Source organism: Crocuta crocuta, unplaced genomic scaffold (genome assembly GCF_008692635.1).
Source record: "Crocuta crocuta isolate KB4526 unplaced genomic scaffold, BGI_CrCroc_1.0 scaffold323, whole genome shotgun sequence".
Classification (NCBI taxonomy): domain Eukaryota; kingdom Metazoa; phylum Chordata; class Mammalia; order Carnivora; family Hyaenidae; genus Crocuta; species Crocuta crocuta.
The window spans coordinates 880,698-901,296 of NW_027536465.1; the positions used below are offsets into that span (position 1 = coordinate 880,698).

The 20,599-nt window shown below is 43.8% G+C and overlaps 2 protein-coding genes across 2 annotated transcripts; one reads left to right on the plus strand and one right to left on the minus strand.

The window, feature by feature from the left end:
• On the plus strand, positions 1 to 945 carry LOC144218890 (olfactory receptor 9Q2-like). Its single transcript, XM_077748872.1, has one exon. The coding sequence runs from the start codon at positions 1 to 3 to the stop codon at positions 943 to 945; it is 945 nt and encodes a 314-aa protein (XP_077604998.1).
• Positions 946 to 10,636: 9,691 nt separating this feature from the next.
• LOC144218834 (olfactory receptor 1S1-like) lies at positions 10,637 to 11,650 on the minus strand. Its single transcript, XM_077748810.1, has one exon. It carries the CDS (start codon positions 11,648 to 11,650, stop codon positions 10,637 to 10,639), a length of 1,014 nt encoding a protein of 337 aa, XP_077604936.1.
• Between the last annotated feature and the right edge of the window lie 8,949 nt (positions 11,651 to 20,599).

Consider the following 20,599-nt stretch of genomic DNA (forward strand, 5'->3'; position numbering starts at 1 on the left):
ATGGCCGGGAAGAACGACACTGTAGTGACCGAGTTCTTCCTCACTGCGTTCCTAGAGCATCCTGAGTGGGGGCTCCCTCTCTTCCTGGTGTTTCTGAGTTTCTATCTACTCACTCTGCTGGGGAACGCGGGAATGGTCATCCTGATCCGCGTGGATGGCCGGCTCCACACCCCGATGTACTTCTTCCTTGGCCACCTTTCCTTCGTGGACATCTGCTACTCGTCCATCACGGTCCCCCAGATGCTGGCTGTGCTGCTGGAGCACGGGACAGCTCTGTCCTACACACGCTGTGCCGCTCAGTTCTTCCTCTTCACCTTCTTCGCTTCCATCGACTGCTACCTCCTGGCAATCATGGCCTATGACCGCTACGTGGCCGTGTGCCGGCCCCTGCTTTATGTCACTATCATGACCGAGAAGGCCCGCTGGGGCTTACTGGCTACAGCTTACGTGGCTGGGTTCTCCAGTGCCTTCGTTCGAACGGTCACAGCCTTCACCCTCTCCTTCTGTGGAAGCAATGAGATCGACTTTATTTTCTGCGATCTCCCTCCTCTGTTAAAGTTGACCTGTGGGGACAGCTACACCCAGGAGGTGGTGATTATTGTGTTTGCCATTTTTGTCATGCCTCTTTGTGTGCTGGTGATCTTGGTGTCTTACCTGTTCATCATCATAGCCATCATGAGGATCCGCTCCGCCGGGGGCCGGGCCAAGACCTTCTCCACGTGTGCCTCCCACCTCACGGCTGTGTCGCTCTTTTTCGGCACCCTCATCTTCATGTACCTCCGAGGCAACTCGGGCCAGTCTTCGGAGGAGGACCGAGTTGTGTCAGTGCTCTACACAGTGGTGACCCCCATGCTGAACCCCTTCATCTATAGCCTGAGGAATAAGGAGGTAAAGGAGGCAGTTATAAAAGCCCTGAGCAGGTCAAAGGCTTCTGGAAGGCCCTAGATGGATTCTTGCCAAATATGTCATTCCTTAGTTTCCCTGTCCTTTCCTTTTTTTTTTTTTTTTAAGAAATTGAGTTGTTTCTTTTTTTTTTAATATTTTTTTTATTTATTTCTAGGAGAGAGAGAGAGACAGCGTGAACAGGGGAGGGTCAGAGAGAGAGTGAGACACAGACTTTGAAATAGGCTCCAGGCTCTGCGCTGGCAGTCAGCACAGAGCCCGACGTGGGGTTCGAACCCACGAACTGCGAGATCATGACCCAAGCGAAAGTCGGACGCTTAACCGACTAAGCCACCCAGGTGCCCCCCTCTTCTGTCTATCCTCAAATATCACTGAGTTGGGGAGACATTCCCAGACAACCCTACTTCATATTGCACCCGAACTGCCCACCTCCACTTTCTGATTTATTATTCTATGTCATACTTGTCACCATCTGATGTACTATGTACTACATGTTTGATATCATCTAATTCTCACAAACTAGAAGGTAACCTACATGAGAGGAGGCATTTTTATCTGTGAGACCCACTTCTGTGCATTCAGTGCCTAGCCTAGCACTTAGCACATAAAAAGCACCAGTAAGTATTTGTTGAATAAACACATTAATCTCTGGCTCCAGTGTCTACCTTGCAGTTCCAATTTCCTTGTCCTCAGGTTTTTTCTTATCTTCCAGGTGGGTTGACCTACTTTATAGGCCTAGATTTTTGAGGATCCAGGGCATAAAAGAGCAGGGACCATGTCTGTCTGATTTGCTAGTATCTATTGAATTCTGTAAATAGCCAGGCACAACACACACTTGATGAGCGGAATAAAAAGTTTTGGAAAATCCAAAAGCTACCTATAAAGGGCAACTACTGGTTGGATCCAAAGGGATTTTCCAAGTCCCATCGTTTATTCTTTCATTGTTTTCCTTCTTGCTGTTCCTGCATTTTTAGAACCATTAATAATAATAATAATAAATTATAGATAGTCACTATCATTTATCAGGGCCGTCATCACCTCCCAGGAATTATGATGGGTGCCACAGGAATTATCTGATTTGCCTCTTTCCACAACCCCGGGAGGCATGTTCCATGATTACCCCTGCTTTGTAGGTGGATGAGGCACCAGAGACTCAGAGAGGCTGAGCAATTTTCTCAAGGGCAGCAAGCAAGCAAGTGGTCAAGTGGGACTTCCAATCTGGCAAAGCCTGAGCTCTGAATTGCCACACACACACAGTCTTCTGCTATGATCTACTGTCTACTCTACTCAATCATTCAATCTGGAATTTATTGTTATTGCCTGTTTCTGGTTCTTGAAGAAAAGAGAAAAGTCCAATCTGTAAAGGTAGTAGGCAGTCAACACACTTATTTTATAGCCCTGATGTACTAGTGTTGTGTAAGGTAACAGCAGGTGTCTGTGCGTGTGTATGTGTGCGTGTGTGTCATTGCATATGAGCAAATGAGGTGTGTAGATTAAATAAATGCAGCTTCTGAACTTCAGGAATTTTCATTTTCAGGACATAGGACAAGGCTTTTAGGAAAGAGTTGGGTGGGCATGTTTAGGAAAAGGTATAGGGGAAAAAATTGCCCTGGGAGCCAAGGAATTTGAATTCATGTATCAGTCTTTATTTGTGTTTTTTGCACAAGTCACTGACAAGCTGCAGGATGGGGTAAAGCAACTCCACCAGGTGCATCTTGGGGACCAGTTTTTCCAATATTAACTGCTATGCAAATGTTCATCTGACATATCAGCTCTTGTGGCAGGGAATAGAGGCAAGCATGTCATAGAAGAAGCTCAGCATTCAGCACCAAAGTGTCCATGCTGTCATTTCTTAGCTGTATGGCTTCAGACTAGTTAGGGTTGGTCACTCTGCTTTCTCAACTGTGAAATAAAACTTATTGAGCATGTACCCTGGGCCAGGTTTTATGTGTATCACATTTATTCTCACGACAACTCCTTACATGTGGAGAAACAGAAGGTACTGGGGGAAGTTCTATAAACATTAATTAGTTTGATTATGGTGATTGTCCCAGGGTCTACAACCCAATGAGCACCCGTGGGCCTCTTCATTTCAGAACTGTCTGGAACAGTGTCTTCTGGACTGAGATTAGCATTGGGTCCAGACACCTGCAGAAGTGGAGGTCACCAAAAAATTTTTTAACTTACCTCTAGGAGGTAATATACACTTAAACACACACTTAAATTAATGCTAGCCACCAGGCTAAAAGCTTTACATGAATGATTTACTTTAGTCCTAACAACTTGAATGGAAAGTAATTCTGATTGACCTCATTTTGCAAAAGGAAGATATTAGACCCACAGAGGTGCTATAACTTGCCCAAGTTCTGCAGCAAGAAAGTGATGGAACAGGGAGTACCTGATCCCAAGTCTTTCTCACTCCAAAAGGTCTGCTCTCAAATACCATCCCCCTTGTGTGCTTCCCCCTCTCTCTCTCCCAGGCCCCAAGTCTCAGTTGCAAATCATTTCAGAAGTGTCTGGATTTTAGTTGCTTCCTCCAATAAATAGTTCATCAGGCACCAACCTTGCCTTCACATCTTCCTGTTCAATCTTCAGTGATTGTATAAGAATTCAAGACTCCTTTCCAGACACTGATCATTGTTATTGCTTACTATTTAGTAACATTTAATATATATTTAATTATTTTGTTCTATCATCTATATCTATCTATCTATCTATCTATCTATCTATCATCTATCTATCATCTATCACATATCTAGGTATCTATCTACCTATTATCTATTATCTATCTATCCATCCATCCTTCGTTTATCTATCCATTATCTATCATCATTTATCAAATCTGATCTCTGTTTCTAAGAGTTTGTTTTTTTAGATTCCACATACAAGTGAGATCATACACTATTTCTCTTTCTCTGTCTTTCTTATTTCCTTTCCAATGCAATGTTTAATAGAAGTAATGGCAGTGCATGTTCCTGTCCTGTTCTTGATAAGGGGCAGCTTGTCAGTCTTTCATCAATCACTGTGTGGGTTTTTCATAGATGCCCTTTATCACTTTATAGGAGTTTCCTTTGATTCCTAGTTTGTTGAGAGTTTTTTTTTTTAATTTTTAACTTTTCTAAATGTTTATTTAGTTTTGAGAGAACATAAGCTGGGGAGGGCAGAGAGAGGGGACAGCGTATCTGAGGCAGGCTCTGCACTGATAGACTGACAGCAGCCAGCCCAATGTGGAGCTCAAACTCACGAACCATGAGATCATGACCTGAGCCAAAATCGGACACTCAACCAACTGAGCCACCCATGTGTCCCAAGAGTTGTTTGTTTGTTTTTTTTCAATCAGGAATGGATTTTGGATTTTGTCAGAAGACTTTCCTGTATCCACTAGGATGATCATATACTTTTATTTTGTGCTTTTAATATAGTGGATTACATTGATTGCTTTGGGAATGTTAGAGAATTCTTGTAGTTTTTGGATAAACTGTACTTGAATACAGTGTAGTATTGCTTTTATTATCAAAAAAAGTAAAAGATGTTCCTTAGTATTCTTGGTTGGTTAAAAAGATCACAGATGGTATTGCCTAAAGCCATATGCCAGTTTTAAAAGGAGACTGTAGTTCTGAGTCATCTAAATACCTCTATTAAAAGGAGAATAGAGAGAGGCATAAGCAATGGAAGGAAAACGGGAGCAAAGAGGAAAAATGAGTTGTTTCCATCTTCTGGGAAATATGTTCTGCAGGAGACAGTTTCCATGTGGGCTGAACTCTGAGAATGTAGGACCGGTGAAGAGGTTGCCGGGAATGTCTGTCCGGGTGACAGGAGCAGATCACAAGGGAAGATCAAAGGGCTGATAGTTGGCCTCCTGTGGTATTTGAAACAGTTGATCCCTCTTTTCTCTTTGAAGAATTTTCACTTTCTTCCTCAGTATTCCTGACACTGCTTTATTCTGGTTCCCTACCTCCCTGGCTCCTGCTCCTCTGACTTTGCTGGGTCCTTATACCTAAATGTTAGACTCCATGCAGGGCTTAGTCATAGATCTTTCTCTCTTTCTGTAGCTACCCCTTAGGTAATTTCATCCAGTTCCAAGGATTAAGTTATTACTTAGACTATTTTATTTATTTTATTTGGGACCGAGGGGCAGGAGGAAAGGGAGAGAGAATCCCAAGCAGTTTCCAAGCCCATTGTGGAGCTGATGTGGGGCTCTACCCCACAGCCCTGGAATCATGACCTGAGCCAAAATCAAGAGCTGGGCACTCAACCGACTGAGCCACCCAGACACCCCTTACTTACAGCATTTAAATAAAATTCGAAGTCTTCACCATGGCCTGAGAAGATTCAGCCTGGTTGGGTCCTCAACTACCACCATGACTATATTTACTTCTCACCTCATTTCCCCTCATCCACTCTGGTTCTCTGAGGGTGTCACCCTGGTCCCACAGCAAGATCTTCCACCTGAAGCCCCCTTTTCTTGGACTGTGTTTGCCCAGATCTTCTCATGGCACACTCTCTTACTTTATTCAGTTCTCTACTCAAATACCCAAGAAAGGCCTTCCCCAACTCCTGCACCTCTCCATCCGGAATAGCTATCTCACGCTGAGTCATTGTCTATTCTCTGCTCCAAGTTCACTTTTTATCACAGGCCTACTTGCTATCTCATATTACAGCCCTCATTTATTTATTCATTCCTTCATTGTCTGTCTCTTTCTCCATGAAGGAAAAGCCAGGGAAGCAATGGCTTTTAAACCTCACTAGGTATTTTAAAACTATTTGTTTGATAAATAAAATAATGCACCATTGCTGAAATGTTTTCCATTAGGTCTTACAAGTCATGCTTACCCAATGTATGGAATTTTTTCAGTGTGTTTTTCTAAGCATTTCCCTTGCATTTGTGTTACTTACACTTAAGTGGTAAGGATTTCTGTTAATTTATTCATAAGTCCACAAGTTGGTTTTCCTCAGGTATGGCTAGTAAAAAAGCACTAGAATAGCATAACATTCACTTGACAGTGCTTTGCACAAAACTTTATGTATCCTAAATGTAATGACATCAATTATTGACTAAATATTGTTTTTGCTTATCCAGTCTTATAAATCACTTAACATTATTTTCATGTCAATTTCTCTCTTTGGTCTGTGAGTGCACTGAGGGCATGGATTGTGAATTATTCATCCTTTTCATCCCAGGGTCAGAGTCGGAGCCTAGTAAATTGATGGTTTACTGTAGATGTTTGTTGAAATGATAAATAGAAGGATCCTTTAAGAGAATCCAAGCATCTGGGGCCAGATGTATGCCTCTCCTCCATGAAAACTTGTCAAGGTTTTTATAAAAGTTTGTAGTTCTCCCTCACACCAGTCAGAGTGGCTAAAATGAGCAAATCAGAGGACTCTAGATGCTGGCGAGGATGTGGAGAAACGGGCACCCTCCTACACTGTTGGTGGGAATGTAAACTGGTACAGCCCCTCTGGAAAACAGTGTGGAGGTTCCTCAGGAAACTAACAATAGAACTCCCCTAGGACCCAGCAATAGCACTGCTAGGAATTTACCCAAGGGATACAGAAATGCTGATGCATAGGAGCACATGTACCCCAATGTTCATAGCAGCACTCTCCACAATAGCTAAAACATGGAAAGAGCCTAAGTGTCCATCAACAGATGAATGGATCAAGAAGATGTGGTTTATCTATACGATGGAATACTACATGGCAATGAGAAACAATGAAATCTGGCCATGTGTAGCAACATGGATGGACCTTGAGGGTGTTATGCTGAGCGAAATAAGTCAGGCAGAGAAGGACAAATATCATATGTTTGCACGTATAGGAGAATTAGGAGGAACTTGACGGAGGAACAAGGGGGAGAAGAAGGGGGGAAATGGTGGGGGAGAGGGAGAGAGGCAAACCATGAGAGACTCTTGAATGCTGACAAAAATTGAGGACTGATGGATGTCGGGGGGAGGAGGGATGGGCATGGAGGAGGGCACTTAGGGGATGAGCACTGAGTGTTATGTGGAAACTAATTTGACAATAAACTATTTGTAAAAAAAAAAAAAAAGTTTGTGGTTCTCTATTTCTGTAATCGATTGCATTTTGTGTCTTCAGATAAATCCTAATTCACTTTCTCGGGTAAATTCCCAACTTGCATACAAGCTCATCCCTAGCCAAATCAGCTTCCCCGTTACTCACTGAGGATGGAATACCTTAGAGTGGATATGGTCTTCCTTGGAGCCTATGAGCTGGAGGTGACAGAGGACTGGCCCACAAGGTGACCACCAATTCAAACCAAAGGACGCGGGTCTAACCCTGCTGGTTCTCATTCTATCACATATAGGCTGGATGAAAGCAGAATAAAGAGAGAAAAGTACAGATTTACCTAATGGATGTTTAAGAGAACATCATGGAACAGCAGATTCTGGAACCATGTTAAACATGGTAGTGTAATAGGCAAGACATTTTATCTTACTTAAAATTTTAAAAAGTACTTTTCTTCCTAAAGCAATAGTCACTGCAAAAGGATAAAGCAAGAAGAGCATGATATACATCCTTCCATTTTATGAAACAAAATCACTATTTTGGTTACAGAGTGTTGTATAACAAACCATTCCAAAATGTAGGGACTTAAAACAAGGACAGTCATTTTATTGTTGTCCCCCACAGTTCTAGGGGTTGATGGGACTCAGCGGGCAGTTTTCACTTGGGGTCTCATATGCTTACAGCCCGAGCTGATGCTGGGTCTGCTGAATGTTCATTCACTTACTTTTTTTTTGAGACTCAGAGACTCAAAGGCTGGAACAGTTGGAGCTCCTTGGGCATCTGCCTCTGAGTCTCTGTGGCCTGTCCACATGGTCTCTCCAGCATGGCAGCTTCAGAGCAGAGGGAGTTTTTACAGGGAAATTCGTGGTTCCAGAGGTGCACAACTGGAAAAAGGGCGAGGTGGAGGCTGTACTGGCTTTTCTAAGGGTCTTGGAAATCATGCAGCACCTGTGGGGTACTCTCTTAATCAAAGCAGCTCTAAAGCCCTCCATGTTCAGGGAGAGGGACACAGACTCCATCTCCTGATGAAGAAGCGGCAAACTTCTTCAAGAGCCTGTGAGATGGAAACGTTGTTGTGACTGTGTTTTGGAAAATACGATCTGAAACAACCACTCTTAATATTTTGCTGACTCTCTTCCTAGGCATCTCTGTGCACATGCCACTTTACATAAATGGGCATAGTGATAATGCTGTTGGAAAGCCTTCTTTGTACATATCAGACCAATTGCTATGTTACAGAAAAAGAAACTGAGGTTGGTAACATGGTTTGTCACAAGTGAGTTTACTGCAGAGTCCAAGTCTCTTGATTACAAATCTAGGACTCTCTACCTCGCTTGTGGAAGAGTGAAAGCAGGATTCTGTGGTTCATGTTGGAGCTGTGAGTGGACCAGGGTGGATTCTGAGGTATTTGAGGAACAAGGGCTTGGAGGCCAGTTTGGTAATTCATATAAAAGCAAGTGGATTTTAAATTTATAATGAAAAAAATCAAATGAAACATAAAAGTTTAAGAGACACCAGGGAGAAAGGCTGGTGGCTGGTTATGTATCTCCTCTTGTGGAGGTTGGCTTTTTACAAGTTTAGAAAAGAGGAGAAGTCTTAGATTGGGGATGAATAAACTTAGTTTGGTAGAGAAGGTAGATTGGGGTTGGGAGCCAGAGACAGTTACAAAACAAGGAGTTTTTTTTACAGTGTCTACGATATATTAAGAACTATGGCTGTTGTCTCACATACATGTCCGTTTACTCACAAACAGCATTAGGATGTTCGGATGATGATTCCAATTTTACAGATGAAGAAAGCAAGTTTCAATGCTTGAATAATTTTCTATGGATCATGCAGGTGAATCCCAACTTCCTGAAAAGCCAGGACTTAGAACCAAATCTCTTCACACTACAGTGCAATTGTTAGAGAAATCAGATTAATGAATAAAAGCTTGCTCCAGAGCTGAAAATATTTTTTTTAAAGGATTTGGACACAGAAAAAGAACATGTTCTTCTGACAAGCTATAGAGTATATTTAAGGTAGATGTCCGAAAGATGTTTCCATCAACCAGTAGGCATCCAGATTCACAAAAATCCCAGAGCTGGAGCGGAACTCAGAGTTCGTGGGGTTCAGTGATTCATTAACACATCAGGGTCACCTGAGGGGTGTTTCCACAATACAAGTGCCTGATTCCTTCATTGGAGTCTTGATTAGTAGATACAGGGTGGGGTTTGGGAGGAAAGGAGTAGACTTTCTTATCCTCAAGGAAGTCCAAGGTTTGACTCTTGGTCTAATCCCCTTTGCCATGAATTTCAGAACTTTCCAGGTGTACGCTGGATTCAAGATACAAGACAACCCTATTTAAGTGGCTTTGAAGCTACTTGACCACTTTTATCTATTAAAATTGGTTATGGAGGAATTTGTAATTGATGAGCAACTTATATTTGCTGAGATGCAGCTGTATCTGAAAAGGGGTGCTAGTCACATACCTCTAAGGGGACTATCAAGAACAAGACATAATGGCTAAGGAACCCCAGAGCTGAAGTCTTTCTGAGCTGAGGTGGTCCACACCAAACGAGAGCTCTCTCTCTCATGACCATGCACATGCCAAGCATGGAATGACTGGGATATTTAGAAGGCATGCCTTCTATATGAGACCTCTGCCTCCTCCCTCAGTCATGCTCTCTCTCTCTCTCTCAAAAATGAATAAATGTTAAAAAAAATTTTAAATGAAGCCTCTATCATGATGTCATTGTGTGTGTTGTGTGGCTGTCCCGTATCCTTAAAGTTTTCTTAAAGCTTGATTGATTCTTGGTGTATTTTGTGAGCTTAATTGCCAAGCTGAACCCAAGACCACTGCAGCTGGTCAAGGAGTGAAGGCACCGTGGAGTCTGAGAATGTGAATTCTCAAAGAGTTCCTGTAGGTAATTCTGATGTATACCCTCATCTGGAAAGAACTGGAACAAATGACTTTGATTTATAGATGAGAAAGTAGGCTCAAGAAAGTGAGTTGCCTTGCCTTAAGTCTCATAACTGCTTGGGGGAAGAGTCAGGACCAGAACCAATGTCTTTTATAGAAATGCTCTCTGATTTTCCATTGAATGCATTTCTCCAAATGTGTTTTGTACACTAGTCGCATGAACTACTTTGTGATGAGTCAGGTTCTATATGATTGAATAAGTTCAGTTGTGAGAATTGCTGCATACTGTACTGCCTTCCTGGAGATTTATACTATGCCAAAGGCTCTAAGAAGTTGTCTAGTGAAAACCTTTTTTTCATGTAGCTCAGAGTTGCCTCACGTCACTTGGATGTGGGACCCTTCTATGAGCATCTCACTGAATAGTGGTTTTGGCAAAACAGACTTTGAGAGAAGATGACCTAGAGAAATCTAGATTGAATAAAGGAATTAGTAATAACTGTCTTCAAATAAATAAATAAATAGATAAATAAGTGAGTAAAACACGACTGTCCCCAAAGCTGTAAAAGGTACTACATGCACTTGTTATTGTCTAAGTTATAAACGATTTGAGTCGGAGTTTGAAGTAACATAGATGAGAATCAAAATATGTGCTTTCCATGTGACTTACCAAAGGGATTAGGGCCTTGTTTCCAAGACCAGAGCTATGTGGGAGAGCCCCAACCCCTCAGAGGTTGGAATAGGAGGCAGATTTAAGGTGAACCATCACATCTATGCCACAAACACTAGGCAGAATCATCCATCTGGTTATGGGGATAAAGTGAATTCAGATGTCCAGGGCATCAAAGGGAGGAACATTTTCCTACTGATGAGCTTTCTTAGGGCACCTTTCATGTCTTTGTTCCGCAGGCTATAGATGAAGGGGTTCATCATGGGTATCACCACAGTGAATAGCACTGCACCAATCTTATCTCCATCCTCGGGGTGAGTAGATGAGGGGAAGAAGTAGACCACTACAACGGTCCCATAGAAGAGCAATACACCTGTCAGGTGAGAGCCACAGGTGGAAAAGGCTTTCCACTTTCCGTCTGTGGATGAGATTCTCAGGACAGCCCTGACAATGCGGGTGTAGGAGAAGAGGATGAGGGCAAAGGGGAAGGTGACAACTGATAAGCCCATGATAAATAATACAAGTTCATTGGCCCTTGTGTCTGAGCAGGACAGTTTGAGCAGAGGAGCCAAGTCACAGAAGAAGTGTGGGAGAGTGTTGCTGTCACAGAAGAGCAAAGGAAGGAGCAGAAGGGTGTGTGTTAGGGCAACGGCGTTACTGAGGAGCCACGGAATGACTGTGAGTGAAACGCACAGCCTGGGTTGCATGACGGTCACGTAGTTCAAAGGGTGACAGATAGCCACAAAACGGTCATAGGCCATGACGCCCAAGAGGAAATTGTCGATAACGACAAACACGATAGAAAAGTACATTTGTGTGATGCAGCTCTCGTAGGAGATGGATTGAGTCTTGGTCTGAATATTCACCAGCATCTTGGGGACTGAGGTGGATGTGGATGAAATATCAGCAAAGGACAGATTGGCAAGGAAGAAATACATGGGGGTGTGAAGGTAAGAATCCAAGCCAATGGTGAGGATGATGAGTCCATTCCCAACCACAGTGACCAGGTACATACCCAGAAAAAGCACAAAGAGGACCTTCTGCTGCTCGGCCTGGTTGGAGAGTCCCAGAAGGAGGAACCCAGAGATGGCGGTTCGATTTCCTTGATGCATGTCTCTGCTGATCTGGAGAAAGGGACACAAAGTCTTCATACCCCCGAAGAAAAGCCAGTATGGGGGGCGCCTGGGTGGCTTAGTCGGTTAAGCGTCCGACTTTCGCTTAGGTCATGATCTCGCGGTTCGTGGGTTCGAGCCCGGCGTTGGGCTCTGTGCTGACTGCCGGCTCAGAGCCTGGAGCCTGTTTCAGTCTGTGACTCCCCCTCTCTCTGACCCTCTCCTGCTCACGCTGTCTCTCTCTCTCTCTCCTAGAAATAAAAAAGAAAAAAAAAAAAAAAAGAAAAGCCAGTATGGCTGCAGCCCTTGGAGGGGAGTGGAGAAAGATTACTTAATAAGCAACCACGTCAGCAGTGCAGAGACTCAGGAAATGCCTTCGAAAGGAAAGACACAACCACCACGATAGACGCTTCTCAATGAACACCTTTTAAACTTGAACATGACTCTGACAGTGATGGTTATAGTCAGTTCCAAATGTAGTTAAATGCCTTAAACTAAGGACAATAGGCAAGGTGTACTCCATATTCTGAAGATGCTAGATACCCTGGAAGGAATTACTTAAAAATGGCCCTAACACCTTTCCTAGCATTCACCTTCATCTTGAAATCAAAGAAGGCAGGACTGGGGAGAGTCGCTGAGGGAAGAGTTTGGGAAGAAGAACCAAGCGGTGATTAGGAGAGCTTCCTGAAATATACTGCAGGGTGGGTGCTCCTGCCCACTCACGTTAGGGGGAGGATGCGGAAGAGCTGCTCTTGGAGAACGTGTACAGGAAGGGAGACCAGAAGTTCATTTCATTTGTGGCTAGATGTTAGGTGAACAGAGAAAGTTTAGGGGACTTATTAGAATCTAATGACTTGTGGGGTGCTTGGGTGGCTCAGTACGTTGAACATCCGAATTTGGCTTAGGTCATGATCTCATGGTTCGTGGGTTCAAGTGCCAATCAAGCTCTGTGTCGAACTCTTGCTCAGAGCCTGGAGCCTGCTTCAGATTCCGTGTCTCCTTGCTCTGCCCCTTCCCTGCTCACACTCTGTCTCACTCTGTGTCTCAAAAATAAATAAATGTAAAAAAAAAAAAAAGAACCTGAAGACTTGTGTTTGTATGACACTTCTAAAGATGGAAGGCTTACTAGATTAGCATCCTATGGCTGGAGAAGGAAGGGAAGCATGGTGGGGGGCAATTCTGCACCCCCACCCTCATAACATGAGTAGGTGAGTTTCCTATAGGCCATGTACGTGCTGTTGATCTTGCTGGGCTCAGGATGTTTTGTTGGGACTCCACCCAAAAGGCAGCCAGCTGGGGCAGAGGAGGCAGTAGCAGTGAGGTCATGGGGTGGTTCTCTTATGAAAGAGGGGTCATAAAAAGATCAGGAAGAAAGTTCATCACCCTTGATGCAAGGGGTCCCAGAAAGGAGGCTTGCAAAGAACTTCAGCTAGCCTCATGACAGAGCACATCTGCCCCCCAAACTCACCAACTGCACATACTCCAGTGTGCAGACTTGAGGACTTTTGTCCTTTTACCCCCCATCCCCTTTCTTCTTCCTTCCCACTGTACGTCCCCCAGCTGCCTCAGCAGATGGGGAAGGACATGTGCTTTTTTTAAAAAAAATTTTTTTTAATGTTTTATTTATTTCTGAAAGAGAGAGAGTGAGAGCGAGAGCGAGGGTGAGAGAGAGAGAGAGAGAGAGTGTGAGTAGGGGAGGGTCAGAGAGAGACGGAGATACAAAATCTGAAACAGACTCTGAGCTAGCTGTCAGCACACAGCCCGATGCAGGGCTCAAACCCACGAACCGTGAGATCATGACCCGAGCCGAAGTTGGATGCTTAACCGACTGAGCCACCCGGGCGCCCTGAAGGACATGTGCTTTGACAGGTGTGAAATTGAAGTTTTTAATTGAGCTAGGCTTTTGCAAGCCTAGAAGTGGTCTTTAGTACCAAAGTAGAAGTTCATTTTATTTATTATTTTAAAAAATTTTTAATGTTTATTTATTTTTGAGAGAGAGAGAAAGAGAGTGGGAGAGATGCAGAGAGAGGGAGACACAGAATCTGAAACAGGCTCCAAGCTCTGAGCTGTCAGCAGAGTCCAACGTGGGGCTCGAACCCAGGAACCGTGAGATCATGAACTGAGCCAAAGTCGGCCTCTTAACAGACTGAGCCACCCAGGCACCCCTAGAAGTTACTTTTAAAACTAAAAGTGACTGAAGAGCTAGAGGGACCACCCAAGGTATGGCCCGGAGTCAGGGAAGGTAGATCGAACCAAGTCCAGTTTTCATCACAGCTGATTGGGAAGAATACTGGGCCGTGAGCTGAGGTGTTTGGTTCTTCCCAGTCTTTCTGCTCTCCTTATATGGCCTCCTCTTACTCTTTCTCTCTCTTCACTCATCTCTCAAAGATTAGAGATAGCCATGTCCCCAAATATCTTTTCTTGCCATGAAGAGGCCAAACCCCAGGAATCTTCCCCCTCTGGGATTCTGGCCAGCTGAAGGGCAGTGGAGACTGAGCAGTAGATCTGAGGTCTCCTTGCTTGTGAGAAGCTTGGCTTACAAATCAGAGAAAGGAAGAGACGATGGGGTGACTTAGTCCGTCAAGTATCTGACTCCTGATTTCGGTTCAGGTCATGACCTCATGGCCCTGCATCAGGCTCTGTACTGACTGTGTGGAGCCTGCTTGAGATTCTGCCTCTTCCCCTCTCTCTCAGCCCCTCCCCTACTACCTTTCTCTCAAATTAAGTAAATAAACTTAAATATATATATAAAGAAATATATATTTANAAAAAATCAGAGAGGGGAAGCTTACCTACCGAAGGGAGATTCCCACCCAAAGCTACGATGAGATAAGGAACTGCAGGAATCGATATTTAAACCTCAGGGCAAGACACAGACCTGCTTGATAGGGTCATGTGATCACTAAGCCCTACGATGGTTTGGGCTTGACCAGAATGGCAACGTGTAGTTTTGAGTGACAATCTCTAATTTCACCTTCCTGTCCTGTCTCTCCCACCTGCCAGCAGCCCTGCACAAATGGAGTCCCTGAGGCAACTGCCTTGCTGGTTAAGAGCAGCACTAAAGTCTAAAAAAGGCTCACCTCTGAAGGATGATAAGAGCTCAGGAAGTTACTGGAATAATCGGAACCCAGGAGCTTAACTGATGGTTGACAGGGTAGCAGCAGGGAACCTGAGAGCAGCTCTTATGGATTTTTCCAGAACCAGCCTCCTTTCGCAAGTACAAGTCATGGTGCTGGATTCTCATGGGACATTTTGCACTTTCAGTGTCACTTGGGATGGTGTCCCTGGGGTGCTTTCCTCAAAACAGATGGTTGTTTTCACCTCCCAGCTTCAGTGAGGCAAATGGGGGATAGCCGGGCAGCTCTGCTTTTTTGTTTCCTTGTTTCCCTTTAGATACCCTCTCCCACCTGTTGGTTGCTGGTCTTCATTGCCAGAAAATTGTTTGCCGTGTGTCTTAGGTTTTTAGTGAGACGGTACATACTTTGAATTCCTTCTGTTTCCTCTCTAGTGCCTGTAGAGGGGGAACATGTAGGAAATACCTGAAGAATTGAGTGAAACTCCTGCATTTGGGGGGTTAGGACTCCAAAGACATTCTGTCTCTTGCAGAAGGGAAGAGGCTATGGCCTTTGCACCACGTTGAATGGATTTCAACGTTGAAAGGGAATCTTGGGATCCAGTGATTCGGCACTCAGGGCTAAGAATGCCGACACTCAGCTAAGAGCTGCCAAAGAATGAAATAAGTTCTGGGTTTTTCATATGCAAAAGAAACATACTGAAATGATTTGGGAGTGGTTCACAGATTTGCTGGGAAGGCAGGAAAAAGAGATCCTGAAATGGGCAGGATCAAGAGATGCTCTATAGCCAGAGACATAACCTAAATCAGTAAGTATATCCCTTCTAATGCTTACATGTGCCTCATTATGCCGTGCGGGTACTTCTGACCCAAACCAGGACCACTCACACCCTCCTTATCAGGAAACAATTTAACTATAGACTAACTGTATAGTTACTCAGGACTCATATTCAAAATAACTACATAATGAAGAAGAAAGAAAAGGCAAGCTGTTCTATCGTATCTATCGTATCTATCTATCTATCTAGTTATAGATAGTGGGTGGAACCATGATCCTTGTTTCTGCACCTTGTCCATGAGATGTTTTTATGAGCTCCTTCTACTACTGTTATGGTCTGAATGTTTGTGTCCTCCTCAGGTTCATGTGTTTAAACCCAATTCTCAGGTGATAGTATTAGCAGGTGGGGGTCTTCGGGAGGTAATCAGGTCATGAGGGTGGAGCTCTCATGAATGAGGTTAGTGCCCTTAGAACAGAGACCCCGGAGAGACCCCATCCCCTTCCACCATGAGAGGACACAGGGAGAAGACGGCCATCTATGAACCAGGAAGTGGGCTTTCACCAGACAGCGCAACTGCCCACACCTTCAGCTCATACTTCCAGCCTCCAGAAGTATGAGAAATAAAGCTCTGTTGTCTATAAGCCTCCCAGTTTATGGCATTGTGTTACAGCAGCCTGAAATGACTAAGACAGCTACTATCTCAACACAGGTCTTCTAGAAAGCAGACTCCGAAGCAAGAATTTTGATACTGACATTTTGTTAGGAAGATACCTCCCCAGCGAGATGAGGACAACAGGGAAGGAGGCAAAGCTTGATGCAAACAAAATGGTGAAATGCTTTACTGGAGGGGGATTGCACACATGCATGGAGGGGCCGAGATCACTCATCAGACATGTTCACTCAGTATGTGGGACTCCCCTACAAGGAGGTGCCACAGCCAGGAATTCAGACAGGAGAAAAGGAAGGGATGCTCTTGTACTTCGTTCTCATCTCTTGTTTCCCATCAACATGGGGACTGGGCTCTTCTCAACTTCTAGTTGCACCACCTGGCTCCTTTGCGGTGTTAAAAAGCAAAATTTGGGGCATATGTCTGGCTCAGTTGGTTAAGCGACTGACTCTTGACTTCAGCTCAGGTCATGATCTTGCTGTTCGTGAGTTTGAGCCCCGCTTCAGGCTCTCCACTGACAGCTCTGAGTCAGCTTGGCATTCTCTCTCTCCCTCTCTCTCTCTGTCCCTCTCCAACTTGTGCTCTCTTTCTCTCTAAAAATAAATAAATAAACTTAAAAAAATTCAACCAAGTAAATATGAAGATCGGATGGGCTTCATTAAGTGATTCATGAATCAGGCACCATCCCACTAGCAGACAGAATGGGGTTCTAAGTTGCTTTACAAAATAGAAGTTTTTTATAAGAAGGAGGGTGGGACAAGGATGTTATCAATAAGTGAATAATATTGTTTCAGGCAAGCTCATCTTCCCTTAGGAGGAAGAGCTGGGGGTCTCATCATGCAGATGACCTTTATCTTCCTATGAGGGAGAGAGAGCCCATCTGACAGATTACCTCACTGGTGCAGACCAGAAAACTCCAGATTGATTGGTTTAAAACTCCACTCCTGCGGAGGTTGAAACTGCAGTTAAGTCTTGGTTTACTGTCTTGGGGGCAAGTGACTCCATCTTGGCCTGTAGTTGCTTTTTTAATGGTGGCCACACAGGAAGTCAGGAATCATATTCAGAAACATGGCTATTATTCTGAGACTGGAAGAGAAGGGGGACTTTGTGCGGGCAGGTTTGGCAATCAGGTTCACGTGTGAAAGACCTGGGAAAAAGAGCAAGAGTTTGAGAGTTGAGCAGTGTACTTTGAAGTGTTAATGTCCAATATAATCCACCTCCGTGCTACTCAGGTGTACTCACCCCTCTTTTATCTCAACATTTCACACCACACTGTGGGGCTTCCATTTTTCCAAGAGAATGAAAACACTCTGAGAAGGGAAGGATAAGCCCCATTAGCCCAGAGCAGTGTTTTTCAACCTTGTATTCATTATTGCCCGGGTATTCTCTTCTTAAGGACACTTTATATCTTTTATCTTCAATCCTCTCCAGCTCCCATGACATTGAATACTATGGAATAAGGTTTTGTCAGATAAAGTTTTGGAGAACAAACCTTTAGAACATCTAAGATTTTTTTTTTTTTCATCTCTAAGTACTAATTTTTGCCCACTAATGTTGTCCCTGTGGAGATCCCTTCAAGGGGGTGGCCAGTCTTGGTTTCTTGGAAACCTACCCCAAGAGTGTTAGTAAAACAAGTCATAGTCCCTTTGTCTCTAGCTGGCCCTGAGGCTCTGACTGAGTTCCTCATCATCTTCCTTCTTCATCTCTCATTAGACTCCTCACTCTTGGCTCCCACTTTGACTGATCTGGGTTGTTTTCTGATTTCCTGAGGGGTAAGAATACATAGTTGTCCTAACCTTTCGGGTTCTGGTTGTTGTGATTGCTCATTATAGTCTTCCCTCCAGAGTTCAAAGTTATCCTGGCTCAAGGTTTCAGGAACTGGAAACCCCTTTTCCCTACCATGCTGCAAAACTGTGGAGGTAGAACCCGAGGGTTAGCCTTATTGAAAGAGAAGGATTTAGCAAAATCTCCTAAGCTTCTGACTATGTTTTATCTGTTCAAAGTTTATTAATAAAACATTACTTAGACTTTACTCCATATTCTGTTCTGGCCTAGGTATTATGGAGAAGTTATGAGGGTTAATACTCAGGTTCTACCTTCTAGATGTTCACAGTTAACTTGCTGAGGTAAGATGTGAACAAAGAAGCAAGAACTTGAAGTTACCAATGGCAGGTGGAGACAAGTACAGTGGTTGCCATCAGATATCAAACATGATAGAGCAAATGCTGCAGGAATCCAGGGGACGGAGAGCTATCTGTGGACTGCGCTAATAAGTAAATATCTCATGGAGCACGTGAACTAGAGCCATTCTTCTAACATGGGTAGGGTGTATATGGGTGGGAAATACAGAGAGGGATTGTGAAGCAGGGGTATGGTCTGAGCAGAGGGCACATGGTGGGACCATGCACGGCATATTCTGGGTTCAGTAAAGAGACCAGTATTGTTAAGATTGAGGTTCCTAAAAAGGAAGTAAGCAACGAAGCCAAAAAGTTGTAACTTAAAGGGCTGATCTTGGAGTGCTTTTAATGTCAGGGAAAGGTGCTGGCTTTGCATTTACCGATTCCTCACCAATCATTTCTAGTCGCTCACAAATTACATGGTGTGGAGTCATTCCATGAACAGAGTCATGGAGTCTAGAGCTGGAGGGCACCACAAAGGTCAGCTAAAACATCACTCATTGTACAAATGAGTAAAGTGATCTCTAGAAAGATGTGTGCCTTGTTGACATCAGTTGATTAGTTTTGGCAGAACCAAAAAGAGAAACACATGAAGTGGTCCGGTGCTTTCCGGTTATGCTCTTTAGGCTGATGTAGTGGAAATAGCAGGGACTTTGAAGTGAGGCAGACCTGGCTTTGAATTCCAGTTGTGTCACTCAATGAGTGTGTGACATTGGGCATGTCACTTAACCTGTAAGAGCCCCTATTTGCACACCAATACACTGGTGTTGATGATTTCTGGAACATACTTAGAAGATCAATAGATACTAGATTCTTCTCCTTTGTTTCCTCCCAATGGTGAGCAGCCTAGGGAGTATAAGAGCTCCGCAATCCCATCATTTTCTCTTAGCTAGTTTGAGATAAACACTAATAAAATTACCAAGGGCTCAGATAACAAAATATCTCCAGAAAGGCCTGGTCGAGACATGGGCATGTTAGGCTCTGGCCAGTGGGGCATGAGAGTGCAGAGAACTGCAGGATGGGAGCCAGAGAAACCATCCAATGACAAGTGCTCAGTTCACATGTCAAACATAAGACACCCAGAAACAAAAATGCAAAGGAGACATTAGAATCAAGCTCACAATGGATAAAGAAACTGGATGAACAAATTGTGGTTTATTCATACAATGGGATACTTCAGATATAAAAAAGAACAAATTGCTGAAATTCATAACCACCTGTTTGAATCTCAAAGACATTATATTGAGGGAGAGAAGCCAGACACAAAAGAATACAAACTGTGTGGGTTCCATTCATATGAAATTCCTGAATGGGCACAGCTGATCGACGGTGATAGAAGTCAGAACACTGGTTGACTGGGCAGGGAGGGGAATTGATTGGAACGGTGGCACAAAAGACATTTCTGGGGTGGTGACAATACTTTACTATTGAATACAATTGACCAAATACATGAAACTGAGCCATTGGAAATCTATGCATTTTATTGTAAGCTACTTACACTTCAATTAAAATGTAGCAAAAACCCAATAAGCTCACCGCATTTTCCTTTTTTGCTTCAAGGGGAATTTGAATATATTATTGCATCGAAGTTCATGGAAAAATCTTTTCTTGCCCTGTCTTTTCTTCCAGATAAGCAGAGGTTGAGATGTTAAAGCTTTGCTGGGATGATAGAAGCAGACACTGGGAGGCAGAGTGGAGCCAAGGACACTTCTATATATGGTAACATCGAAGGCGAAGCGATCATCCTCCAAGATGGTCTAACAGGAAGTTAGTCCACACTCAACAGGAAAGACGAGATCGGATATACAGCCGTACCTTAGAAATAAGAAGACCCAGGATAGAACAAGCCAGTGGGCACTTATGCATAGCCACAGGATTTGCTGGAGGCTCCTGGACTCATATGTATGGGTGGGAGGGCGTCTTAGGCATTTTGGAGTCAGAGTTTCTAAGAGCAACTTGCCCATGGAAAAAAAATCTAAACCCTTTGAGAATACACCTAAGAAATACCAAAACTTGTGTTGAGGAAGACACAGGCACATCTTACACCATGATCTTCTTGCATATATTTTTCTCCTCTACTCTAGAAAAAAAAAGATTGACTAATAATGGTGTGTTTATGTTCCTAATAGTCTGTAGCCTCCTTGAAAGCAGGTATCTTAGGTTTTGTCTAAGAATTCAAGCATATAGCACAATGCCTGGTACATAATACAGTCCCTTCTTCATCCCCAAGTCACCATCCCTCAACACTCCCCTATATCCCAAATCCTTGCCCCCCCCCCCACCCCACACTCT